A 27,864-nucleotide genomic window follows, 5' to 3' on the forward strand; every position below is an offset into this window, starting at 1 on the left:
GAGGGGTTGCCTGCAGTAACAAATAAAATGCTTTGCTCGTACATTCTATAGTCTGGTTTCTATGGGCAACTTCCTTTTTTTGTTGGTTTTCACTTTTATAAGGTTTGATCAATCTCCTCCATAGATAATAGTTAAGAGCTGCACCTTTTGTTGTAGAACTGACTTGCTGTGTATGCACACAACTAGAGTAGATATTTCAAGTATCTTACAAAGCCTTGTCTCAGACATGGACACATTATCAGAATGCTGTGATTTAAAAAGTGTTTGTCTGTTAAATGCTTTAATGGAATGCAATGAATATAATTTGATTACAAAATTAAGTCCTATCATTTTACTTAGGAGGGAGAGTCCTTTGTCAATGAAGACTGTACCATTCAATGTACGTGCCAAGCTGGTGTTGTGACCTGCACAAAGGTTTCCTGTTCTTCCAAGCAGCGTTGTAGTCTCGTCGGTGGTGTGAGAGGTTGCTCCAAGGTGGATGGTGAATGTTCTGTAAGCCCACAAAGGCTGGTCACTTTTGATGGCCTCTCGGGAGGAACAATTGGAAATGGCCTTTTAGAGGTTGCATCTCTGTGTAACATGGATGCTTCGGGGTGGTTCAGAATTCTTGCCGATATCCAGAGCTGTGGACAAGCACCATCTGTGTCAAGAATCCATGTCTTTGTTCGTGGTGGCCTAGTGTCCCTTTCCAAGGACAAGGAAGCCTTGGTAAGCAGCCTTTATAGTTCTTGCTAAAATGTTAGTCTGTCAGCAACTGAGAACATATCCTCTGGACATTTCCAATTAAGTGTAGATACTTCAATGTGCCTACACCCACATAAGCAGTGCCCCTTGGTAGAGAAGTCAGAAGAGCAGAATAAGAGCTCCAAATTTTAATACTTTTCTTAGCAGTTCAACCTTGCTATACATGGTTCTTCATAATGAAAGCTCAGTATTGTAGAAAAGTTTATTGGTTAATGGATGTGGGAATGATGGTACAGTAACCATAGAACACCAACCATTTCAACCCTTACTTGCTGTAGTAAACCTTTTATTTATTTTTTCTGCTGAAGGTCATATTAAGCAAGTAAAAAGCTGTATTTCCATTTCCTACTGTAGTTCCCATTTAAAAGGTGCAAATAGAATTTCAACCCCCCCCCCCCCCACCACCACCCCTGTAGGAACTTACGGAGATTCATTTCTGTAGTTTTATTTACCCACTTGTATTCTCAAGGCTCCAGCCATATACCCTATATCAAGCATTCCCAAACACTGTCCTAAAGCACACCAACAGTGCAGGTTTTGTAGATATCCAGGCTTGAGCACCGGTGACTTTCTTTAATCAGAATCCCTCAGATACTAGAAGTCGCCTGTGCTCAAGCTCGGATATCTACAAAACCTGCACTGTTGGTGTGCTTGAGGACCATGGTTTGGAATGCCTTCCCTATACTGCCAGTTGTGTTCATGCTTTCAAACAGATAACCCTAAACTGACTTACAGTATGTGCTCCCTTAACAGAAGTTGCATTATCCCATGTTTAGTGAGCTAGCCAATGAGAATCCTGCTCCCTAGATTTTTTTTTTTTTTTTCATTTTCTCGTCTAATGAACTGATAATCTGCATTATGATCGTAATTGTGAATGTATTTTTCAGGTGAATGGGCGCTTGGCTGCTCTTCCCCTTGTGTTTGGCATTGTTTCAGCAAGGGCTGGAGATGGTTCAGTCTCTATCCAGATTGGCACAGACTTGAGGATTGAGCTTGGCACCAATGGAAGCCTTTTGCTCCGAGTCTCTGAGGGTCTATCTGCGGCAGTTTGTGGGGTCTGTGGAAATTTTAATGGAGATATCTCTGATGACCTTAGGAATCCTGAAGGAAAGGTGGTGAAGGACATTTTGCAACTCATAGCATCTTGGAGAGCTCGTGACTTGAACAGCTGGTAAGTAAAGTGTTCTACATTGTGAATGTTAGATATCTCATAGCACCATGATTTTATTAATTATTTTTTTGTTTTTGTTGTAGTAATATGTAAGCCGGAAAGAAAATACCTGTAGGTCAAACCTAGAGGATGACCCAAGTGCACAGAAAAGCTGTCATCTGAAGATATGACTGACTGTATACATAGGGTCTCTGTACTTTATGGAAACTCTTACTCTAAATTTTTAGATGCATTGAGATTTTTTTTTTTTACAGTGCAGTGTGAGTAGACCTTTTTGACAGTAACTCATTGATTTCCATCCTTCATGTCATAGCCTTCTGTGTATTAACATTAATAAAATGCTAGTAAAAGCATTAGATTGTGAAAGTTTTGCTTTACCTGTATACATTGTACTTGGGTTTTAATTCAAGGAACTTACACACTGGGGGGAGGCAAACAGATGGCCTGGTGGCAGGAAATGGGCAGGACAGGAGGCTGGCAGAGCAACCTCAAGACTAGGTTATACAGAAGGGTATGTTTTATGAGCAGGTGGGATTTCAATGCCTGTGTGATGGTTTGGTAGTGTCTAATAGTCAGGGGCTAGATTCCAGTGAATGGGGTGGTAGTGGTAAAAATCTTTCGGTACTTGTTTCCTAGCACGGCGCCTGGGATTTTAATTGTATCCATCCGGTCCTAAAAAATCGCGTCCATCGCATGCAACCAAATCGCATGCGATTTTTACATTGGAACGTGTGTGTATCCACTCCACGCCGACGTGGATAGTGGGGGTATGAAAAGGTAGGAGGACATGTACCGCCGCCCCTAGCGGGCTCGCCACGCTTCGGGTTGGCATTCATCCTGGGGTGGCGTTAACAATGGGGGGCATTTCACATACAAATTACCCATCAGGGTGGATATACACTAAAAAATCGGATACATTGGCCCATTTAAAATTGTTCCCTATGTAAAATCGGGTCCATCCAATTGTATGCCATTTATAATGGCATACAATGGACCCGATTTTACATAGGAATTTAACATTGAGTGCAATGCATTCAATGTTAAATTGCGTCGGTCGCATGCCATTATAATGGCATGCGATGGACCCGATTTTTTTTTTTTTTTCTGAAAGGCTAAAAATAGCCCAAAATCGCGTCTGTCGGGTCCATCGCATACCTTAACTTAAGGTATGTGATGACCCACAACGGGTGCTGTGCTAGGAAACCAAGTACCAATCTTTCTTTAGCACATGGAATGCATTGTATATGGAAGAGAAGAGGTGACTGGTATTTTTCTGACGGAGCGGGAGGGAGTATATAGGAAAATGAGGTTGGAGATGTAGCGAGCAGTGGGTCTCTTATGTGATGAAGAGTTTGACAGTCTGCACTGGCCCTCATTCCCCCTACAGCAGTGGTCCCCCCCCCCCCAACAGTTCATTTTCCAGATCACCCAGCAGGGGCACAAGTGTACTCTTTAATCACACTTTAAAAGTGGAGCAAGTTTTCACTTGCAAATCTGTGTGTGTACCTGGAAAATGTGAACTTATGGCCGGGGTACTTGGTTAGGAACCACTGCCCTACAGAATCCTTTTAAAGTGAAGTGCCAGCTCTGGAGCAGAAAGAGGAAGAAGTCTTATCTGAGGAGTTGAGGGGAGTCACCCAGTGCAGTAGGTGTCAGACATTAGGTGGAATTAGAGGTTTTCGCAAAAATGAACAATCATAGATGGTGTAAAGCTGCCCGTATATCATGGTGTATACCGATGCCCCTGGAAGCTAGAAATACTTATCAGCCTGTACGGGATCTACCCTGGCCTATAGCAAATATAAAACCTACCCTGTGTATGCTCCTAGAAGGTCTAAGCTTTACATGTATGGGACCTCTGCATGAACACACCCTTAGTGTGGCTGGGCTCTTAACAATTCTTCTTCTCTTTGGGCACATACAGTATGGTGAAGTCTGATAGGCGTTCACTGCGAGCATGTCGGAATGAGTTCACCCCAATCTTCAGGACCTTTTCACATGCGAATCTCCCACTTTCCTGTGGATCAGTAGAAGTATGGAGTTGTTAACCCATACTGTGTATTCTACAGTAATGCGCATATATTGCTTGACGTCATACAGTAGGTGCCGATTTATCTTTTTGCTGGTGGGTGCTCAAGCCAAACCTATAGGGGAGTGGCCACAGTATAATACCAATTTATACTACGCAGCACAGTCTCCAATATTCAGATTACGGCAACAGAGTTCCCCCTTTTTTATAATATATACATTTATTTTACATCATTTTGTGCCTCCACAATGTTGCCATCCATGCATGTGCTGACTACACATGTCACGTGTAGTCAGCAGACAGCACATGCATGGGTGGTAGCATTGTAGAGGTGCAAAATGTAAAATTCTATATTATACAGCCAGATTCCATAGAACAAAAATATCCTTAGCAACAGTTCTGTGCATCATTTCTCGAGTCTCGGGTTGAGAAATGATGAACATAATGGTTGATAAAGATATTTTTGGACCGAGTCCTGACTGAGCACTGCAGTGAGCAGATTTTTAACGCCTGGCCTGACAGGAGTGGACTCACTTACTTTAGTTAGATGCTGGCCTCAGGGACTGGTCTGGGACGGAGACTGTAAGCTGCTGCCTGCCGCCGCCTCCTCCCACTGCTGGTGGCCGGTGTGATTGTGTGCGGGGGAGGTTGGCGATTGTGCCAGGCGGCCCTGGGTGAGCGTGACGCAGCAGGATGCATAAGACCGTGCCGGGGCATGGACTGCAGGCAAGGTGGAAGTACAGTACAGCAGCCGTGGCGCATGTATGATTTGATTCAGCACTGCTGCAGACAGCGGACCAGCAGCGGCCAGAGGGACTTGGTGGTGGCCAGTGGTTCTCAAGCCCTTGAGCACCCACAGAATCTGCACCTATGCTTGACGTAGCTTACATTGCAGATAGCGTCAGATCTCCAGGACCTGACAATATATTCACACACAATTATAGTTTCAAGAAGAGGCTCCTGATTTATATCAACATGTCCTACACCAACAAACTAGCCTAGCAAAGAAATATTGCTTTAGAAATGCATTTAGTATCTCTTTAGTTTTGTGTTGGGTTGTTTAAATAAAATGCAGACAAGGGATAGCAGCAGATTACCTATATTGGATATGAAAGTAAGCCAACAAGTAATGTCATGTAATATGACCTTGTCCTACCCACCTTTGTAGTGTGCTGTATATTACAAAGAACACACTGCTCAGGTCAGTATGGTTGTTGTAATAATTGTTCTGCAGTTACCATGGTGGCCCTCCAGTGTGGAGTTTGTATTTTCTCCCCATAACAGTGTGTTCCTCCCCATATCCAAAAATATACTGGTGGCTTATCTGGTTCCCAACAAAAACATTATAGCGGCACCCCCGATTTCCATTGCGCAATGTTTTAATCGCATCTCATGCCATGCACCCGATGGCATGCGATGCGACGCGATTTTTGGCCCCTATACGATAAAAGATTGTATAAGCACCCTAAAGGGTGCTTAGCATGTTAAATGCACCCCCACGCCACCCCCCCCACTATAAACGTGAACCCGAAGCGTGGCGAGCAGCGGCGGTATGCGTCCTCTGACCTTTTCATACCCCCACTATCCACGTCGGCGTGGAGTTGAGAATAGAAAGTGTGGCGAGCGCAGCGGAAACCTGTGAAGCCCACGAGGGGACTCCGATACCTGTGAAGGTATCCGCGTCTCCTCACGGGGCTCGCCACACTTTCTATTCTCAACTCCAAGCCGACGTGGATAGTGGGGGTATGAAAAGGTTGGAGGACGCGTACCGCTGCCCCTAGCGGGCTTGCTGCGCTCGCCATGCTTCGGGTTCACGTTTATAGTGGGGGTGCATTTAACATTGTAAGCACCCATTAGGGTGCTTTTACAATGTTGCGTCGCATTGTATGCCATAAACAATGTCATACAATTTTAAAATTGTATGGCATTGTACAATATTGTGCGATATTGCCTCGTATGCCTTATGGTATGCGATGCGCGCCGCCAAAATACACAAGTACCAAAACAATAACCATAGTGTGTAAGTGTGTGCAGGATTGTGTTAAGGGCACACTGGATGGGCCAACATTTTATGCTTCTCTGTAACAAACCACTGGCGGCAGTCCGTGCTTGGTTTGCTCAGATCCTCATAAATGGAAGTATTTTGGTGCTTGGTGGAGCATTGTATAATAACATTAGATAAGAATCTTTTGGGTGAACAGTGATTCAGTTCGTCAATGGTGAGAAGAGACTTGTCACCAATGTCAAAATCCAACATCCAAGTAAAATGTATAACTTGTGGCCACATTCTTCAAAAAAAACTTGTAGTGTAGTTTGACCACCAATTAGAACACAAACTAGACGCTACTGTACGCAGGAGAGAACTCCAATAGAAGTGATGATGAAATGTCCCCATACACATCACTTAAAGGGGCAGATGTACTAAGCCTGGAAGTGGTAGGTGATCACTTGCCAGCCAATGAACTTGTGGATGTTTTTCAAACCTAGCTGATTGGCTGGTTCGTTATCACCTTCCACTTTATCTCTTCATCAGGCTTTGTGTATCTGCCCTAAAATGAGATCAGCCCCTTCTTGTGGCGCTAACTGATAAAGGACCTTCCTTTGGGCTGTGCATTGTTGGGTCAACAATCCATAGGTTGCCCACTATTGATTGACATGACGTTTAGTGTGCCATCTCTGTGCGGCATGCCATACTTTGAGCAAGGAGTCTTTCTGCGCTAAGCACTCTATTCTATTCTCCCTCTATGCCCACTGGGATGGTAAAGTATGAAGTCTGATTCAAAAACATCATGAAAAACTCATCTGATTTTTTTTTTTTTCCATATGTTGACTTGCCTGTCAACCTAGACACTGACCCATTGAGTGTGGCATTAAAACAAAACTATGTTTGCACTTTTTAAATATTGTATAAATTCTATCTTTAAAAGTACTTCATGCAGCAACCATAAGTGAGGCATACACTGCAACCCAAAAGAGTGTGCAGGTAAATGTGGAGAGACAGACTGGCAAAGAAGATGGTAAAGCTAGGTGTGTCCAGTTAATACTGCAGGTCTACAGTGTCCAGGTCTATGCATGGAAAGGTCTACATTCTGTTATTTTGGAGTGGTTTGGACTATTTTGGGGGTAACTGTGATGTTACATGTAGCCACTGCAAACAGAAATCTGGCCATGTTAGGACTCTCTTTTTATAGCTGGGAGTTGACCCTTATTTCCTGGTCATGTAATGCAATGTGTCCCGACATCACTGCGGCGGCACCTACCACCACGCCATAGGAGCAGACCCGATAATTCAAAACACAGCAAGTGACCGTTATTTCTAAGTATATTTCCCTATACGCACTTGTGGGAACTTTCACAATAGATATTTATTGCAGGATCAAGGACTTTTCCTGCAAGTATTAAAGTGACCATTTAGGCTCTTATAATAATGCCTATATTTTTAAGTGATATATATTGAAAACATTTATATGTTATATAATATTTTTTATATATAGGTGGCCACCTAGATAATATTATTGTTTTTAATAAATGTAATGGTTTTTCATCACATCTGTTTATTTCGGTGTACAGTATGTTCAGTTTATGGGGTTTGGAAATTCAATGAGTGCAGTGGCTTCCCTTAGCTTGTCAATTGAATTGGGTTTGCATTGATAGGTGTCACTTTGCATGCTCGGCTGCCTTGGTCTGTGCTGTGTGGACACCAGCATGCAATAGCAACCAGTTTTTAGCAAATCTGCAACTGATGGTGAACAAGGCCTGTAAAACATTTCCGACAACTTTTGTTTTTAGTCGGGACATTTTTATTTTTTCTATAACTTGCAATCACTAGCCAGGCCAATTTAGGAGTTTACCTTATTCCTACCATTTGTAATCCAACGTACGTAACCTGATCGCCGCAGTTATCCATAAAAATGATACTAATAAGTGTGCTAATTCCATCCTAAAACCTCAGGAAATGTCACAACAACCAATCAGTCTTGAGATTATAAATGAGTCACTTTGATACATCAGAATCATCTTTATTGGCCAGGTATACTTGCGTATGCTTGGAATTTTTTGTGGTAACAGTGCAGCATCAATCAGGGAACACAAAGGGGGGTGGGAAGGACATTAATAATGTGCAACATATGTGTAATGGGCATTATGGGCCTTATTCTAGTTCACTCTTAAAGGCAAATTCCTTTTTAGATGGACAAAACCATGTGCACTGCAGGGTGGCAGATGTAACGGGTGCAGAGAGAATTAGATTTGGGTGAGTTATTTTGTTTCTGTGCAGGGTAAATACCTGCTTTATTTTTACACATAATATAGATCTCATTTTGAAGAAAAACCCCCACCCTAATCTAACTCTCTCTGCACATGTTACATCTGCCCCACCTGCAGTGCACATGGTTTTGTCCATTAGAGAAGGAATTTGCCTCTGAGAGTGAACTAGAATAAGGGCCTATGTGTGTCATGTGTATAAGGGTATTAATAATGTGCAACATATGTGTGTCATGTGTATGAAGGGCATTAATAAAGGTTGGCATAATGTGTAAGGGGCATTATGTGGTACTTGTGTACTAGCACGGGGCCCATCGCATCGCAGACCATATCGCATGCGATATCGGCCGATGTTCTACAATGGCATACAATTTTAAAATTGTATATGGCATTCAATGCGATGGGATGCGATTATAAATTGTATAAGCACCCTAATGGGTGCTTACAATGCTTAAATGCACCCCCACGCCACCCCCCAAGTATAAACGTGAACCCGAAGCGTGGTGAGCGGCAGCGGTAAGCGTCCTACGACCTTTTCATACCCACACTATCCACATCGGCATGGAGTTGATTTTATAAAGTGTGGCAAGCCCGAAGCGTGCCGAGCAGACGCGGATACCTTCACAGGTATACGCGTCCCCTCGCGGTAGGGCCGGTGCTACCACTAGGCAGCTTTAGGCAGCTGCCTAGGGTGGCGGCCACTGGAGGGCGCCTCTTCAGCCCAACATTTGAATCAAATATAGTTGTGGCAGCAGCAGGTGCTGGGAATAGCTATCTCTAGTTTCCCAGCACCATTCTAAAAACTGTTCCTGGTCCCTGCTGCTGGCGATGGCTGCTACCGCTGGTGGTGAGACACTGGTCCCAGCTGCCGCCCGCCCCTCACCATTGGCATCAGCGGGGAACAGTGCCTCCGTGACAGCAGCGCTAGGCAGTCAGCGGCTGCAGCAGGGACTAGAGACGGGTCTCCCCACCAGCCGCAGAAGAAGGAACCAGTGCAGCCGCAGCGGTGAGTGGCACTTCCGGTGAGCACCGCAGCGTCGTCATCGTCCCCCCGGAGCGCAGCGATCACCAGCACCCACCCCCTCTCCTGTACAGCGGCCGGGCAGCGGGTGAGCACCTAAGCGTCCCACTCCCGCCTGGGGCACTGCTTCGCGGGCTTCACAGGTATCCGCGTCCCCTCGTGGGGCTCGCCACGCTTCGGGCACGGTGGCTCGCTGCGATCGTCACACTTTATAAAACCAACTCCACGCCGACGTGGGTAGTGGGGGTATGAAAAGGTCATAAGACGCGTACCGCCGCCGCTCGCCACGCTTCGGGTTCACGTTTATACTTGGGGGGTGGCGTGGGGGTGCATTTAAGCATTGTAAGCACCCTTTAGGGTGCTTATACAATTTAATATCGTATATGGGTCAAAATCGCATCGCATGCCATCGGGTGTATGGCGTGCGATGCGATAAAAAATCGGACGAATAATTATCGTGGGCGCCGTGCTAGTACACATTATGTTTTATAAGGACATTAATAATGTGTGTCATGTGTAAGGATCATTACTGTGTGGTATTATCAGGGGTGCAGAGAGAAAGGGGTAGGGGGTACAAATTACCCAGGCCAAAGTCTGATGGAAGGGCCCAGTAGGGGCCCTGGGCACCCTCCCCTTAAGTGACAGCAGCAGCTGCAGCTCGTCTCCTCTGCCCAGCACACACTGCTTTGTGCTGGGTTGCAGTATGGCCATGGAGGTGCTTAAAATACAATATTTTCTCAGGATTCTTTCTAAGGGTATAATGGGAATAATGTGAGGAGTAATGTACATAAGGTAAAGTGGTACTGCTGTGTGATGTATCGTGAATAAGGGACACCATCGCATAATATAATGTGAATAAAGTTGCACTACTGTGTGGCATAATTTGAATTTTGGGTACTACTGTGTGGCCATGCCCCTTCCCAGCAAGAACACACCCCTGTTTGGGCTGTGCACCGAATGTGTGTGCTGTTTCTATTTAAAATATTGTGGGTAGGAGCACCAAAATGATGACCGGTTGAGGGTCGATGGTGCTGGGAAAGGGGAGCAGGGTCAGAGGCGGAACTAGTGGCAGTGCTAGGGGGCACCAGCCAAAATCTTGCCTAGGGCGTCATTTAGGCTAGGGCCAGCTCTGCTGGTGGCCTTTTATGGTCTTCCACACAGCTTTGTATTTTCAGGGGCTCTTCATTGCCGCATCATCACCCGCCAACTTGCATCAGCTAATATGAGCCAGCCTGAGGTAGGACAATGGCAGAGGAGGGGCGTCAGAGAGCTCCAAAAGTACTAGCAGAGGCTATGGGTTGCCTGATCCTTTAACCCCCTACTGCCTGAAGATGGAAACCAACATTTTCTGTCCCTTTCTTGCAACTTCTAATCTAAAGTAAGTGTTTGAGCAATAAAAAGTAATGTCACAAAGAACTCAAACAAAAAACAGGCAACATAAGAACATAGAAAAATATATTAAAACTGGATATTTGACAATATTCTTTTTTACAGTTTTGTTCTTTTGTTGTCCATATATTGATTCCACGATTTCCTAGGAAGGATACTTACAAACTGACTTCAAACTAATTTTAACAAAATGATTACAAGAAATGAACTGCTTCATATTTGGCGTTTTTATGATTCTTAAATGAATGTAATAATCAGGTCGGCTGGAGAGATAACACACAGCTGAAGTGTGTGAAGTTTTCTGGAGAATCCGATGTGACACCAGTAAAATTATTAAGGGCCGCTGCAGGGGAAACAGAGACACAGTGAGATCATGTAATATTCATCAGATAATATAATGGTATTATGTTACATGACAACATACAGTATACATACCCTCCAACTCTACCGAATTTGCCGATACAGTACAGTTTTTTAACGGTCTGTACCGGCAAATAAAGTCCGTACCGATATTTTACATTTGCCTTACATCACTGGTGCACTCTCCTCTGTATTTGTAGAACTCTTCCTGGCTCCGGGCTGTCAGTCCGGCTGTGCGCTCACCCGTCCAAGCACCCATTCCCAAGGGTGCATTGCGGGTCCTGTGCCAGCGTGTGATGCGTCATGATGTCACACGCCGGCACCGCGGACCCGGCACACTCAGGGGAAGTGCAGTGGCGTCCTTCTGTGCGCAAAGTAAAGTGCAGCAGAGAGCTCAGCTGCCTGAGGCCGAGCTGCACAGCGTGGGATGCGGTGGCCAGACGGGGGATCTGATAAGCACATGCAGCTTGGCGAACGGAGGCAGAGCACACGAAGCTCTACAGAAAGGAAGGTTGGCAACACTTTTTTATTTTAAATGCAGAGTACACATTCGGAAAGGGGTGACCACGCCCCCTTTTACCAGTGCCCACACCCACTTTACATATAGCCACGCCCCTTTCTGGGTGTGTACCGATTTTTTTCCCTTCAAATGTTGGAGGGTATGCAGTATATACACATAGGAATATCAATTGTGACAATTAACAGGTTTTCCCCATTTTGGTTGCAGCTCGGTAATCTACTGCAGTCAAGCTGATGAGTTGCACTTGTGAGCTGCCTTTAAAAATTTAATCTTTGGACAGGTGATAGGCTGGGGGTCTAGGATTATGATAGAAAGCAGCAGAAGTCTGGAGTGTTAGCCAGGAGGTGCATGGTTGCTGGGCCCATGGGATGGCCAGCTGTCGTTTCCATGGTCCCCAGCTTTGGAAACTGCAGCCATGAGTTGTACCCCTCCTATGGAGAGAGCAGTAGCACATGTAGGTTGCTGTGAATAGAGCTCATTTATATATTAATATATGAGGAGACTGCAGCCTCAGGGCCAGATGTACTATGCTTGAAAAGTGATAAAATGGAGAGTGATAAAGTACCAGCCAATCAGCTCCTAACTACCATGTTACAGGCTGGCTTTGAAAAATGATAGGTATGAGCTGATTGGTTGGTGGGTTATCACACTCCATTTTATAACTTTTCAATGCTTAGTACATCTCGCCCTCAGTGACAGCCCTCACAGCACATGAGGGGAGAGCTGCCAGTCCCAGCAATGCACCTGACAGAGGGAGACCGCAGTGTGAGAGCAGCACTACTCACAGTTCAGTGAGAGGGTGATGCCCACCTGTAGGGGTGGCCTAGAAGAGTGCCAGGTCTGAGTCTCAGGAGAGGGCGTATCTGGGTGAGTGTTCAAAGCCACCCGGAATGCTTAGTAGCCCCCCCATTGACAAGAGTCCTTGTTATGTATGGGAGAGACAGTAACCTGTGATGTGTAGCACTACTGGTCCCAGGATGCCCTGGTATGAACTGCTGCTTGTCATATTTATGCCGCTGCAATTAAGTGATGTTCTGGAGGAGGTGCCTTGATGTAACCAATGTTACCGATACGATTAAGGTGCTGGAGGAGATGACGTAATGTAACCATTATGCTGTGTGCTGGAGGAGGTGCCCTGATGTACTGTAACCAATGCGATTAATGTGCCGGAGGAGATGACGTGATAAGTTACCTAATGTAACCATTATGCTGTGTGCTGGAGGAGTTGCCCTGATGTACTGTAACCGATACGATTGATGTTCTGGAGGAGTTGCCCTGATGTACTGTAACCAATGTGATTAATGTGTGGAGGAGATGATGTGATAAGTTACCTAATGTAACCATTATGCTGTGTGCTGGAGGAGGTGCCCTGATGTACTGTAACCGATACGATTGATGTTCTGGAGGAGTTGCCCTGATGTACTGTAACCAATGCGATTAATGTGTGGAGGAGATGACGTGATAAGTTACCTAATGTAACCATTATGCTGTGTGCTGGAGGAGGTGCCTTGACATTGAGCTAGAGGCATTGGCAGGGAAGGGCATTGCCAGGGAAGGGTAGGGGCATATAACGTTCAGGAAAATGGGGGCAAATGCAGTTTTACGAGGCGTTGCAAGGACCTCCTGTGACTGGATCCCTAAGTAAGTTTAGAACTACTCAGGCTGCAGCAGCAGGGGAACATTTAGAACTGCGATCACATCTCCCATTGCTGGATTTTCCATTGATGTGAACGGGTCCCGGGTCGTTTACACTGCACAGCAATCCGTGTTAAATTTGTGCTCAACCCTGAGCGCTTGCTGGGTTGATTACCTGGGTGAGACCTTTTACACCACTTGGGCCTTCCCATGCAAAAACCTGTGTTTGCAAGTCTGGTGTAAAAGTGATAGAACAATTACTATTTTAGATAAGCCCTAGTAATATTATTAATTCTTCTACTTAGCACTTGACTATTAAAAGCACATTGCTATCTGCTGCTCAGGTAACTGGATTAAGCTATTCTGGTCACCGGGTAACAGTAGAGCGACGTCTAACCTTGGCCCTAACATGTTGGGCATTGATATATGGTGTACCAGGAATGAAGCATGCATTACCCTCCTTATGGAGGCATGCTGATGGGTTCTTCTGCTAACCAAGGTTCTGGATGTTAGACATTTGCACATGGACAGCTAGACAAAAGAGGACTCTTACCATCTGACAAAGTCCACGGCTCTCCAAGATGCAATGAACTGAGAAAAGTTTGAGAAGGACTTTCCTCCGGGACCCTGAAGATCATCTGACTTTTTCCTGTTATAATTCCCACAAGCGCCACACAAGGACCCTGCAAATTCCTGGTCTACTTTGAGGACCAAGTCTCCATTTGCGTTCATTGTAAACTCCATGTCTTCTCTCGTTATCTGTGTACCGTCATCTGTGGACTTTACTGTCACAGAACCGGATGTGTACGGAAGACTAACTGGTCGTCCATTTACCTAAAATACAAGCAAAAAAATCACAATGATCGTAAGGTTATCTCTACCACCGTCTGATCAGATATGTGATAAAACATTGATAGGTACATTTTTGTTTTTTCTCTAACAATACAATATTTTAACAAAAGTTTTCACGGGAAAAAAATATACAGAACTATTTTTTCTTTGGGAGAGGAACATTTCTAAATGGGGTGTACATAAGTGTCACCCCCCACAGATGCTTCATATGAAATAATGACATCCGCCTACTGTACTTTGCACTATTCTTATAAAAAAGAAAACCTGTCTCAAAAATATTTCATGGTGGTGGAATGTTTTTTAAAAATTGGGAGGTTTTTTTTCTATAATTGGCCTCTTTAATGAATGTTCACCAAATTGTTCTGTGGGTTGTTTCACAAAATAGATCATACTGTATTTAATTAGAAATCAGTTGTCGTCTTTCTGACCCAATTTCTCCTTCAGGTCACTTGTCTCTAGCACTAGGGGGTTATAGAGACCTGATCTTATGAATGTGAATTTTCAAGCCGAACGATTATTACATTGCAGGGCTTGTGTACTCCACCTGCGCGAGGCAATCCTGCGATAAAATCCGGCATCTATTTAATCGATTGCAAGGTGATTGACAGGAAGTCAGCATTTGGGGGTTCTAACTGGCCGCTTAATGGGAGTTACAAAAAAAGGGATGAGGTAGCTGCTCTGCGCACACCTGGAGCTGCCTTTCTTCACAATGTATAACGTGTCACCTAACACGTCAGACAAAACATTGAAACCACAAAAGAGATACTGTATACTGTACAAAGAAAAAAAAGCGTTCACAACAAAGTCCACATTGATTATCTTCTGTGTCCGAATCAAAGGATGCTTTCAAGTATGCCGGTATGGTTCGACCTTGACGTATATGTGAAATAAATAAACGTAAAATATATTGTGAAAATCGTCTTTTAAAAAAAAAAAATAGTCTTTTTTTATATACGTTTCTTTATACTTGGTCATCGTACCGTAGTCACGCTTCTTGATGTGAGTACAGTACGACAACCAAGTAGAAAGAAACGTATATGAAAAAAAGACTATTTGTTCAAAAGAGAAGATTTTCACCATATATTTACGTTTGTTTATTTCGCATATACGTCGGAGACGAACCATTCCGGCATACTTGAACGCATCCTTTGATTCGGACACAGAAGATAATTAATGAGGACTTTGTTGTGAGCGTTTTTTTATATAATTCATGGGAGTGTCAGAGAAAATGCAGGTGTGTCCAGGCTTTTTCAGGGAAGGTGTGTGACGCTCCTACCCCCGATCAGCCTTTTTCTATCGCACTGGCAGAGTAGGTCCTGGGCTACACACAGACTGCACACACAATGGGAAAATCATTCAATGGATTTGCAGCTAATCGCCGATCTGCAATATTTTTGTAGCCTTGCACAGGCCGGGATTAAACTCTTGTTCGGCAGCAGTTATCTGATCGCAGGGCTCCAAAAATTATCAGCTCAACGATCAAGGTTTGAATAACCACCCTAATTGCCTCATGTGAACAAATTCATACTATGATCTTACCCAAGCCTTTCCATTGAGCGTTAACGCGATGGAGACCTTGTTGAAATAGGCATGAACTGCAGATATTTCACTTTCATCATCCTTTATGCAATTTTGGATTATGACAACCAGCCGGAACCAAGTGTCAGCATTGGCGTCACACACGGAGGCAAGGTCAAAGGTGTCAGCTGCAATGGAGCCTGATAACTGGTCAAATGACATCAGGCTGCCCATGGCGCTAAGGGTGCAAGTTCCTTGTTTCTCAATGCAGCCTCTCTTCCCTTCCTGCACACCACAATACTCTGTGTTTGAGCAGCCCAGGTCGGTGCATGCAACACCACCGTTCTGGCATGTGCAGAGTTGGAGGCAGTCTTCGGACACAACGGAGTCTCCAAGCTGGAGGAGAAGGGAAATAAATAACTTTTTACAAAGGTGAAGGTTACAAGAGCATAGACAGACAAGAGTAATAGCCAATCTTTTTTGTATATAGTCTACATTTTTATGATGATGATTACTTTTGATTACATGCACTGGAATTGGCAAACATGAATCCTGTCTATGTACAGTAGCTGGGTGTGGAGCAGAACAGGCAATGCGGATTGGCAGGTGCACCATTTCAATGCCACCATGTCATCGGCCCGCCCCGAAGTTGAGATGAGTGGACTAAGCTGGAGGAGTGGCTACATGGAGGTGTGGCTAGGGAGCATGTCTAAGTCATGCACACCCCTGGAGAAGACACTTTCAAAGTAACCAAGCCATACGTCAATAACCACCACATTGATTACTAATCTCAAATGACGTATTAACATTGTGGGCCATACTCATTTGATATATTGCACCCGATCTCTTGCCTAAAGTTATGGGAAATCAGAGGGTGATATTCAATTGATCATTATCTTGCAATGATCATGCTCATTATGATCGGGTTTAGCGGCTAAACCTGTCAAAACTAATGGGCGCACCGATAAAAGTCAGGTTTGAGTTCAGGCACAGGATGCGCCGGAATGAGCTAATGTACAGGTGAATTGCTTAGTTTGGTGCCCTCTAGTGGCTGCCAGCGCGTTGTCCCCCAAGATTCTTGTTATTAAATTTCTCTGTAAAATTGTAACAATAAAGATAGTAATGGACTACTAGTAGAACTTACGTTGTAAGTTATTCCATTGTACACGCATCCACACTGATCCATGGACACGCAGCTGCCACCATTGAAAAGATAACCATCGTCACACTGACAGCCCTCTGAGCATCTTTCCGTGCAGAAAGCAGGCGCTGTTGCCCCAGAACATGTGATATCACAGGTGCGAGCACACAGCTCATAATGACTGTTCGCTGGGCAATCCAGGGCTGTGAGTCAAACACAAGGCAATTAATGTAATGCAGCTGGTTCTTCCTTACAGTATACACAGTAGGCCTCTAACAACACCAGAACACAGAGATACTTACAGCAGAAAGTGGTTGACCGCCACTGTTTAACATTGGCTCCGGAAGCCTGGCAGGCAGTAGCATAGGACTGAAGGCTATCACATAGGGTTTGTGATTGGCCATCACTTGCACACATATCCAACAGACAGTGGTTAAAGTAATCAGTGGCATTTATAAGGTTGTAGCAGTCCACAAATGGACCATTTTTGGACAGCAGCAGCCCACAAGCCTCGTCCCGGCTGAATATGGCGGCCCTCAGTTTATCACAGCCCTTGCAGTTTTCTTTGCAGCTACAATCCATCACCCCTGGTTCTGCATTCCAAGCTGCTCCAAACTCCTCAATGCTTTTGGACAGCTGCCCAGATGGCAAGCGGAGGTCATCGTTGGGTTCCCCGTTGAAATCACCACACAGCCCACACATGGAACGCTGATACACACCGGGGATTGTAATATGAACCAAGTTAACTAAATCGTATTGTACAATCAACCCAGAGTCCATCTGTAGAACTATACTGGAGCCTTCCTGGTTGATCTGGATTTTTCCATTCTCCAAAACAAGAGGTAGATTGTAATCCTCCGCATTGACCTAGGAAGGGAAATGGAAAACATATGTTGTTACTGCCTCACAGTACTAAGGTCTTGGGTTTCAATCCCTCCACTTCCCTTACAGTATGGAGTTTGTATGTTCTCTCTCTGTGTGTATGTAGGGTTCCAACCGCAATCCAAAGATATACTGGTAGGTTAATTGGCTACAGTCAAGATAAAACCGCATTTTGATTGTTTATGTGTGTTTGTGTGTGTGTGTGTGTGTGTGTGTGTGTTCGTTCATGTGGGGGGGGGGGGGGGATATAGATTGTAAGCTCCACTGGACAAGGGACTGATATGAAGTACTGATACATTTTGTCTATAAAGCTGTGGAATATATATGCACTATATAAATGTTAATAAATATGTAAATACATAAATAACTAACTGTGTTATTAACATAGTTGGCAATTGAAAAGGACTTTCCTCGTGAGATGACTTTAATGTATCTGTCTACCCATGACATCAACTTATTCTGACTTGAGTCTGAGTCACATGCAATGTCTATGCCCCATCTAGTTGGCCAACATTTTTGGTTCGCAATAGCGGGACCGTCTTAAGAGCATTGTAGGCCTTGGGGCAAGCAATGCATTTGGGGCCCCTCCACACCCATTCACTGGGAAAATTATAAACAAAACAAAATCATGATATCAGTGGTAGAACTTGTGAGTGGCGAGCCCAGGTGCAAAAATATCATTTTACCCAACCCAAGAAGTCATTGTTGGTCTTATGTGCCACAAGTTGAAAAAGGTGGAAAATTACTGTTCTAGAGTATAACAGCAACAACTCTTACTTCTAAATACGTACATTTTAGTAAATGTACCCTTTAATTGCTAAAAAAAAAAATTGCCTAGACAGAAATTGAGCAATTGCATCATATTTGAAAGTAATATTGCTCTGTTTTTTTTAAATTTTATAAAGAAAATGTTAAAAATCAATAAAGAATGATTTCAATTAAAAAAAATATTAATAGGTTTTACACTTTCATCTTTATACCATAGAAAGACATTTTTAATCTTCACTACAGTCACTGGAATATACTGTATGGTGGATAGGTTCCACTGAAGTCCAATAGCTCCAAAGCATGTTTTCCATTATTACATTATGGGTTTTATTCCGCAGTTGTAATTGAAACCACAGAGTTATTTCTGAAGCTTACCATCCCTAATGACTCACCTTGACTTGCCATGATGTCCCCCGCTCCATGACCATCTCATAGTCGTGTACCTTCACTCTCAATGCACTTGTCCCAAGTACGTTGCTTTGTCCAAAATAGTCACTCTCTGCCACAATGGAAAAGTTCCCCAGCTCTGTGTTCTGGCTGCAGACCTCAGCCAGAATGTAGGAACATGAGCCTTGGAAGATGTAGGAAAGACCATCAAATGTCTGGAAATGGCTGTTTCCGGCCCCAAGGCAAAAACCTGTGGTCTTCGAATGACAGGCAATGACTCCATTGACCAATGTACACTCTTCGTTGGGTCCACAAGGCGCTGCTTGGCACTGGACTACCCCACTCTCCCCACACTGGCACTGTTCATTGCACTCTTCATTGGGGTAAAATATCTCGCCTCTCTGGTGGTAGGTGTTATTGAAGTCACAGCCACATTGAGAGATGGAGACACAGGTGTCTCCACTGAGCACATAGTTACTGTCACAGTAGCATCCTTCTGTGCAAGTCTTCTGGCAGTCAAATGCGGAGTAAATGTTGGAGCACGTAGCATGGCAGCCAGGACCACAGAGCTCATAGTGACTATTTGGGGGACAGAAAGGCTCTAAAAGAAATAAAGTAGAGTACATAAGTATTAGATATTTGGATGTTACTCCAAGACTAATAGCGGCTCCAGAGAAGGGACTGCATCACTATTCCAAAGTTCAAATAGGGGAGGCACAGCAACTGCCACCAACTACTATTTAAAGCTGACTCACCGGAAGTTGGTGTGTCTCATCTATTTGAATGTTGCACTATGCTGCAGTCCCACCGCTGAATCCACCGCTGATAATGACTATCAGGAAATGACATCATCAAAACAGGGGGCAGGGGGAAGGTGTTGCTCAAGTTATCTGATGGCTTTACCAAACAATGATGATATAATGGTTGTTCCAGAGGTTGGGCTGATGGACACTCTACAATTGAAAATGTACACTGTCCTGCAGCCCCACCCCTGGAGCCGCCACTGCTATCATTGAGGCTTATTCATATCTATATGTAAACTCAATGACTTGCATACAAATTTTAATGATTCTTACTAATGCAAACAGGAGGTGTCTATCTCCTACAGGCACCTCCTACAGCGTTAGAATTTGAATGAATGAATGCAATGGGTTCCCTTCTGCAATTCCATAACAACATGAATCAGGCCATTGTCTTTAATAGTATTTATTACTATAAGTATTACTTAAATACACAGAGGTCCTGAACCAGAGTTGCTCACTGTTTGGTACATTTTTCCTTTGCCCATGGCCATAATGCATCCTGATATTGTTCGTACACAGACCAAGTTTTGATCCATAGTTGCAGGGGACTTCCATGGACAGTGGTTGTAAGGTAACGGGGTGGCTAGAAAAGATGCATTAAGATGTTGCGTCCTACACGAGGGTCACTGAAGGCTGCTCCATGTAGAGATGCTGAACCCTTTATAGAGAGGGCCACACTAAGAGAGATTTTGCACTGCTCCACGGTACTACTGCTGACCACCACATATGGATGCCAACAGTGGGTGACTCTGTCTTTGAGCATTCAGATAAAAAAAATTTACACCAGGGAGGGGCTGTGCTTGGGCATTTACATATAGAAATAGACTCAACTGCGGTAAAATGAATACCCATACCCAGTAGCGGATGCTGCCCCCTCCCCTGGATCCACCACTGACCATAACCACGTCTGCGCCCAACTCTGAAGCAGCCCCCCAGAAAAAGCATTTCTTGTTATTTCACTAGTGTAACCATCAGCAACACTTACCGCAGATTGTAGATGACCTCCATTCTCCAACCTTAATTCCTTTTTCTTGACACTCTGTAATGTATCTGGCGATGGCCCCACATACCGCAGAGTATTGCCCCAGATACTGACAGCTGTCATAAACACAGTCATTGAAATATGGTGTTGGGTCAATGGTTGCATAGCAGCTGCTGAGCGGTCCGTTCTTCTTGTTGAGGATGCCACAGTATGTCAGGTTCGAATACGTAAGTGTCTGCTCATCACTGCACTTGGGACACTCTCCTTTGCAGCCTCCATTGCATCCAGGTGTTTCACCCACCTTATACCGGTCGGCAAAGCTAATTCCACCTGCTTTGTCATCTGCTGGGGTCAGGTCATCATGTGGATCCTGATTGAAGTTTCCGCAGAGGCCGCAAAGTGCTTCAGCATAGGTATTGGGCACCATGACCCGAGCATAACTGTCCCAGTTGTAATTTACTGTTACGTCAAAATCAGTTCGGACGAAGGCGTGTTCCCCGTTCATAAAGGCTTTAATCTTGTTGGACTTCATTGACCAAGGTATGTAATTGGCGACGCCATTGACCTACAAAGAAAAAAGTTGCATCAGATAATTGTGATGTTTGGAAGATGAATGACATTGATTAGTCACTTAAAGGACATACAGTCATTATGTCGGCATTCAGAGTGTCAACAACTTGGTCTGATTGTCTGAATTTCTAATGGACAAAATGTTGGCAGTCTTTTCAATATTCACAATATTTATGTGGACATAAAGTTGAAATGGATATAATGTCAAAAGTCCATTTTAAATTTAGGGTTAGACTCTGGTTAGGGACAAGCTGTGGTTAGACGGCAGATATAGAGTTAAGGTACAGATACTGTAAACTGCGGGTTGGGATATGCTGTAGTAGGGATAGGGCAAGTACAGGGATAGGTTATGGTGAGGTAGGATAGATAAAGGGTGCGGTAAGGCTTAGGCTGCAGTTAGGGCTAGAGTAGGGTTAGGGATAGGCTGTGGTTAGGGTTAGGCTGTAGTTAAGGGTAGGGTAAGGGTTAGGCTGTATTTAGGGCTAAGGTAAGGATAGGCTTCGGTTAGGCTGCAGTTAAGGCTATAGTAGGGTTATGGCTAGGCTGTTATTAGGGATAGGTTAGGTTTAGGCGGTAGTTAGGGATAGGGTAGGGATAGGCTGTGGTTAGGGTTAGGCTGTAGTTAAGGGTAGGGTAAGGGTTAAGCTGTATTTAGGGCTAAGGTAAGGATAGGCTTCGGTTAGGCTGCAGTTAAGGCTATAGTAGGGTTATGGCTAGGCTGTTATTAGGGATAGGTTAGGTTTAGGCGGTAGTTAGGGATAGGGTAGGGTAAGGGATAGGCTGGGGTTAGGGTTAGGCTGCAGTTAGGGCTAAGGTAGGGTTAGGCCACAGGTAGGGCTAGGCTTCATTAAGGTTAGGTTATAGTTAGGGCTAGAGTAGGGTATGGTTTGGGGTTATGGATAGGCTGCATTAGGCTTAGGTTGTAGTTATGGCTAGGGTCGGGTAAGAACTGCTTGGGGTTAGGGTTAGGCTGCAGGTAGGGTTAGGCTGCAGTTAAGTCTAAGGTAGGGTTAGGAATAGGCTGAGGATAGGGTTAGGCCATAGTTAGGGCTAGGCTGTATTAGGGTTAGGCTGCAGTTAGGGCTAATGTAGGGTTAGGGATAGGCTCTGGATAGGGTTAGGCCGCAGTTAGCTCTAGGCTGTATTAGGGTTAGGTTGTAGTTAGGGCTAGAGTAGGGTAGGGGCTGGCTGGGGTTAGGGTTAGGCTGCAGGTAGGGTTAGCTTAGGATAAGGGATATACTATGGTTAGGGTGAGGCTGCAGTTAGGGCTAATGGTTAAACATAGGCTAAGTCTTTAACTATTGGCAACTGCACCGATCACACACACATACTAAATCAGATCCACCAGTCTGGTGGTCTCAACACTACTGTCTACAGTTATAAAGTTGTTACATAGAATACTTTCAGAAGACACCTACCAGAACCCGGTGTGGGTATTCCCTGGTTAAAGTAATGGTTTGGTTGTAGACTTCCAAGGTCAGAGACTTTGTATATGACACGTTTTTGCTGCCTCTCTTCTCATTTTGAACCTTGACTTGGAAAGGGGTGAGGGTGGGATCCATGGTACAAACTTTAGTCATTTGGTAGATGCAGGTGCCCATGAAATTGAATTTCTTTCCATCAAATGTGGTGTAGTGGGGGTCTCCGGTACTGATGCATGGGAAGTAACTTACAGGGTAGCAGTCTCTAATTCCGTTTCGTAGCATACATTTTGTGTTATTTTGGCACTTCTGTTCCTTGCACTGTACTACCCCTAGCGTGGGATCACACTTGCAGAGCACACTGCATTGGTCATCAGCCCAAAACTCCTCGCTGGGCTTGTAGTAGAGATTATTGTAGAAGCAACCACAGGAGGTGACATCAACACAACTGCCGGCACTAGAGACGTACCCCTCATCGCACTGGCAGGACTCCACGCAGGGCTCAGTGCATCTGTCTGGAGCCGTTTTGTCAAAGCAGGAGGCAGGACAGGCGGTGGCACAGTACTCATAGTGGCTGTTCTCAGGACAGATCAAATCTAGCCGAAGATGAAACAGAAATTATAATTGGAAAATATTTTCTTTTGAATATAAAGGACAAAATATATATTTCACTAAAACATATTTATGTTTATAATATGGGTTATTGTTATGGGTGTTGATTAAAGGGCGGTTTGTTGACCTATTGAGTCGACAGTCAATAGGTCGACATGTGCAACATCTACATTGACAAAATTCATGCTTCGGGCTATTTTACCATTCCCAGTTGGGTAGTATTTATAAAGGTATTCAATACCGGTAGTAAGCTGCCAAACTGTCAAGTCGACTTTTTGTCAAGTTTCGTTTTGCTCGCCTGTCGTGTCTTAACTCAACAGTCAAGTATTCTGCCTATTCACAGTTTGAAATTGTCATAATGCCTTCTGGAGAGTTTGGACCAATTGGCAAAAAATAGGCATCCCTAACTCATCTTCCCACCTCTACAGTTTCTTTATAAATCCCTGCTCCGTATGGTTTTGTGCCATTTTGTCTAACTGCAGAGATGTAACAGAAGCTGTGGGAATTCCAGAACCAGGACCAGAACTGGAACCAGAACCGGGACCAGATTCAGAACCTGGACCAGGATCAGAACTAGGATCCATGCCAGGACTGTGGATAGGTCAAAGAATACAAATCAATCAAAATTTTGACGTACGTAGACTGCTCCTGACAGAAAAAACTGTCTAGTTCAAATTTTCGTAATCATGACTCAAAACCCATTTTACAACTTCACATTGAATAGGTTCATACCATTTTTCTAAACTCCAACTAGAGAAAATGGTAAAAAAGTCAAAAGTAAGAAGTAAGGACAGTCGAGAGAAATGAAGGAGAAGAACTGGTGAGGATCCGACAGTCGGAAAAATAAAAGATTGAATACTCAAAAACAATATGACTTTTTTTTTGGGGTCGTTAAAGAGGTTTCCAACAACACCAAGTTTTCAAAAGAGATTGAATACCCCCCTCAATATGTCCCCCAAAATTGGAAAAAATCATGAAAATATCATGTAGACCTTTTCATGTGTCAACCTTTATGTGTTGCCCTATTGACTGTCAACCGGTCATACGGATAGCACTAGTTATGTGTACAGGGACAGAAGGTCGACACAAGCATTACAGTACTGTAGATCAACAATGGGAAGGATGCAATTGACACAGTCGACATGGATACCATCTAAGTGCACCGATGTGCTCACCATGCTTCAGGCACGACTTTTCCTACAACTCTGTAGGGGATGGTAGGGCATGAAATACTGCCTGTCGGCACAAAAAAAGTGAAAAACTCATGTTGACTTTTTGACTGTTGACCTTCACATTGTCGACCTGATGCTTGTGTCGACATAACTCATGTTGACCTATTTCAGGTGTCAATCTAAGGCCTGTTGGCCTTCAGTGGACGACCTATGCATGTTGACCATAATAGGGTCAACCGAATGACTATACCCTGTGAGAGGGGTGTGGATAATTAGGTAGACAGGCAAAAGGTCCACCACTATTGGTTGACAGTCAAAACGTTGACACATGAAAAAGATCGACATTCATTAGGTCGATGTGACCAAATGGTCAACACACAAAAATTGTTGACATGATAATGTTCACATGGATCTTTTTTGTGTATGTCGACATGGGCACCGCATAAGTGTACCACGTCCTCTCACATGGTTTGCCGCACTTGCCATGCTCCTGGCACTATTGTATTATCCCTCTAAGCCCACTGGGATGGTAAAATATGAATGTCAGCTTAAAAAAATCTCGAAATACTCATGTCAACCTTTTTGATGGTCGATCCTAGACAACCGGATGACTGCATACCCTTTGAGAGTTGGTTGAGTATTTGGTACTTGTGTATTATCACGGCGCCCACGATATTCAGTCGTATGGCATTGTATTCCATTTAAAATTGTATACCATTGTATATGGCATACAATGGCATACAATGTAATGAGATGCGATTTTAAATTGTATATACAATTTTTAATTGTATAAGCACCTTAATAGGTGCTTACAATGTTAAATGCACCCCCACGCCACTGCCACTATCAACGCCAACCCGAAGCGTGGCGAGCGCAGCAAGCCTGTGAGGGGCGGCGGTACGCATCCTCCAACCTTTTCATACCCCCACTAACCACGTCGGCATGGAGTTGATTTTATGTAGTGTGGCGAGCGCAGCGAGCCACCGAGCCCGAAGCGTGGCGAGGGGCCGCGCATTACTTCACATGTATTTCGCGTGCGCTCGCCACGCTTCGGGCTCGGTGGCTCGCTGCGCTCACCACACTGTATAAAGTCAACTCCATGCCGACGTGGATAGTGGGGGTATGAAAAGGTCGGAGGATGCGTGCCGCCGCCCCTCGCAGGCTCGCTGCGCTCGATACGCTTCGTTTTGGCATTGATAGCACGGGTGGCGTGGGGGTGCTTTTAACATTGTAAGCACCCATTACGGTGCTTATACAATTATTTATCTTATAGGGGGCACATTTAACATTGAAAACACCCATTAGGGTGCTTATACAATTTAAAATCTTATACCATTGTATATGGCATACAATGGCATACAATTCAATGGTATACAATTTGAAATTGTATAACATCTGCTAACATTGTATCGCATCGCATCGCATACCATCGTATGACTTATGGTATGCGATGCGATGGGCGCCATGATAATACACAAGTACCGAGTATTTTATTTGCCTCGTGCTGATGCCTGCAAAGTGGATGGCCAGTTGGGTAATCAGAAAATACAGAACATAATAAAAGGAAAGTATAGATAATTAAAGTTCCAGGGCCCCTAATTCCTGAGCAGCCCTGAATCTTTTATGGTGCCAATGGATAAAACCAGCACAGGACTCAAATTGAAATGCTCAAGAAGAACTTGCATTCATGGTCATAACAGACCAGTTAATCACATGGCACAATGAATCATGTCATGGCATGACAGAAATACATCCACAGGCATTGACAGCATAGTTACTGTATGGGCTTCATGGCCTCGTCCCTTGACGGCTGCCGTTTCGGTGTGGCGTGCACCTTTCTCAAAAGGGGAATGCTTTGAGAAAGGTGCACGCCGCACCGAAACGGCAGCCGTCAAGGGACGAGGCCATGAAGCCCATACAGTAACTATACTCCCAGGTAGCAATATCTGCTATCCAGTAGAACCTCAAGCATCTGTCTCCTCCCAGGTAGCATTTTTTGGAGGAACAGTTTCAGCAGATTCCAAATGGAATCTGCAGAGACCATGGGCCCCCACAGCGCCGGCTCACCAAGGCCACCACTTGGGCTGTATTGCCATTATAATTCCACTGCCAAAGAGTCTTTACTGCTTCTGCCAAAAAATAATACACTCAAAAGATTTATGCCCAGGACTTTCTTGCCTGCTGATGACTGGGTAGAGCGGGTGAAAGCATATATACCAGGATTATAAAAGAAATATAACCTTTAAAATAAATCTAAAAATAAATAGATTAAAAAAAAGTAAACTTAATTAAGAAACCTCCTAAATAAAGATTACACTAATAACTTACTGCATCCGGTAGCATTTCTCCAGTCTGGCAGATCGACTCCTTGCTTTCTGCATTCTGTGGCGTAGGTCTCCAAAGCCTGGCAGAGTCCCACACCATCGTGACTGCAAACGTCTTTTACACAATTGTTGAAGAACAAGGAGCTTTTGACATTGCTTTGACAAGCAACGAAAGGTCCATTATCTGCCTCCATGATACCACAGAACTGTTCCCCTTGATAGAGAACCTGAGTGGTCTCATTGCATTCCAGGCAGGTGCCATGACAAGTGTCCCAGCAGAAGGCATCGTCATCATCAATGACTTTCCATGACTGTGCCCACTTAGTGATTACGGTTTGTTTGTCATTGTTGGGCGAGACCTTGTCATCCCGAGGATTGGTATTAAAGTTTCCGCAGAGGCCTCCTGTGCTTGCATAGTAGCTGCTGGGGAGGGTGATATCCAGATGCCAATTGTAGTCATAGCTCACTTGAAGCCCAAAGTCAGTTTTCAGGATGGCATAAACTCCACTGTAGGTAATTGAGATTTTCCCATTTAGCAAAATAAGGGGTAGGTTTGCAATCTCATCATTTACCTAGAAGGAACAGAATAAATTGATTAATTTTAAGTATTGAGGGGGTTTCCAATCTCCATCTAGTAATTTTCTTTTAATTGTCCCAACACCAACATAAAGTATTCCAACAAGGAGATCCTTTCTTCTCATATCATGAATGTCACAGTAGTAGATGAGTTATGTTATTTGTTTTATAAAACCAAATCATTAAGTTGTGCTTCTGTCATTAAGATATATGACATCAGTGGTTGTTCCAGAGGGAGTCTGCAGCACCTTTCAAAATTCAAGTAGGGGCACCACACCAACTGCTAGTGAGACAGTTTGGAATGGCAGTTGGTGCGACTCTCCTATTTAGATTTTAAACCGTGCTGCAGCCCCTTCTCTGGAGCCTACCCTGTATGACATCATTTATGAAAGTAGCTGGTTGATTTTGTATTTTCGGAATATTAACAGTGGATCAGGTCTGATTGCTGTTGCTACTTATGCCACCAATGACTAAAAATCCATTCTGCCTGTGCAAAAATGGATCCTGCACTGTAGGAAGCAGAACAGCAGCAGACTGTCAGTGATTGAGAGTCTATCACCTTTGTGAGCCAGGAAGTGGGCAGCGTTGTCTCTGTTCCACCCCAAAAAGGGGGAGGCATTTCCATAATTGGATGATGATTTCTTGGCCTCTGCGATGGCCGACTTGTGCATCCTTGTGGGTGCTGCAAGCCGCCCAATGGAATGTCAGTGATCCAATGCCTACT

General features: G+C 44.3%; 2 protein-coding genes across 2 annotated transcripts in view; one reads left to right on the forward strand and one right to left on the reverse strand.

Moving 5' to 3' along the window:
* The window catches only part of LOC146042452 (IgGFc-binding protein-like), a 38,892-nt gene extending 36,621 nt beyond the window's left edge, over window positions 1-2,271 (forward strand). Inside the window, exons 11-13 of the mRNA XM_083162443.1 lie at window positions 340-708; window positions 1,632-1,915; window positions 1,999-2,271. Coding sequence (XP_083018569.1) covers window positions 340-708; window positions 1,632-1,915; window positions 1,999-2,008 — 663 coding nt within the window. The 3' untranslated portion in view covers window positions 2,009-2,271. The remainder of the gene's footprint in view (window positions 1-339; window positions 709-1,631; window positions 1,916-1,998) is intronic.
* An 8,679-nt stretch (window positions 2,272-10,950) lies between these two features.
* The window catches only part of LOC146042453 (IgGFc-binding protein-like), a 55,239-nt gene continuing 38,325 nt past the window's right edge, over window positions 10,951-27,864 (reverse strand). Inside the window, exons 24-33 of the mRNA XM_083162444.1 lie at window positions 26,569-27,136; window positions 23,546-23,659; window positions 22,454-23,052; window positions 20,469-21,030; window positions 18,686-19,281; window positions 16,946-17,510; window positions 16,647-16,846; window positions 15,524-15,898; window positions 13,686-13,966; window positions 10,951-10,960 (exon numbers count right to left, since the gene is read on the reverse strand). Coding sequence (XP_083018570.1) covers window positions 10,951-10,960; window positions 13,686-13,966; window positions 15,524-15,898; window positions 16,647-16,846; window positions 16,946-17,510; window positions 18,686-19,281; window positions 20,469-21,030; window positions 22,454-23,052; window positions 23,546-23,659; window positions 26,569-27,136 — 3,870 coding nt within the window. The remainder of the gene's footprint in view (window positions 10,961-13,685; window positions 13,967-15,523; window positions 15,899-16,646; window positions 16,847-16,945; window positions 17,511-18,685; window positions 19,282-20,468; window positions 21,031-22,453; window positions 23,053-23,545; window positions 23,660-26,568; window positions 27,137-27,864) is intronic.

The sequence above is a fragment of the Crinia signifera genome, chromosome 19 (genome assembly GCF_055691185.1).
Source record: "Crinia signifera chromosome 19, ASM5569118v1, whole genome shotgun sequence".
Taxonomy (NCBI): domain Eukaryota; kingdom Metazoa; phylum Chordata; class Amphibia; order Anura; family Myobatrachidae; genus Crinia; species Crinia signifera.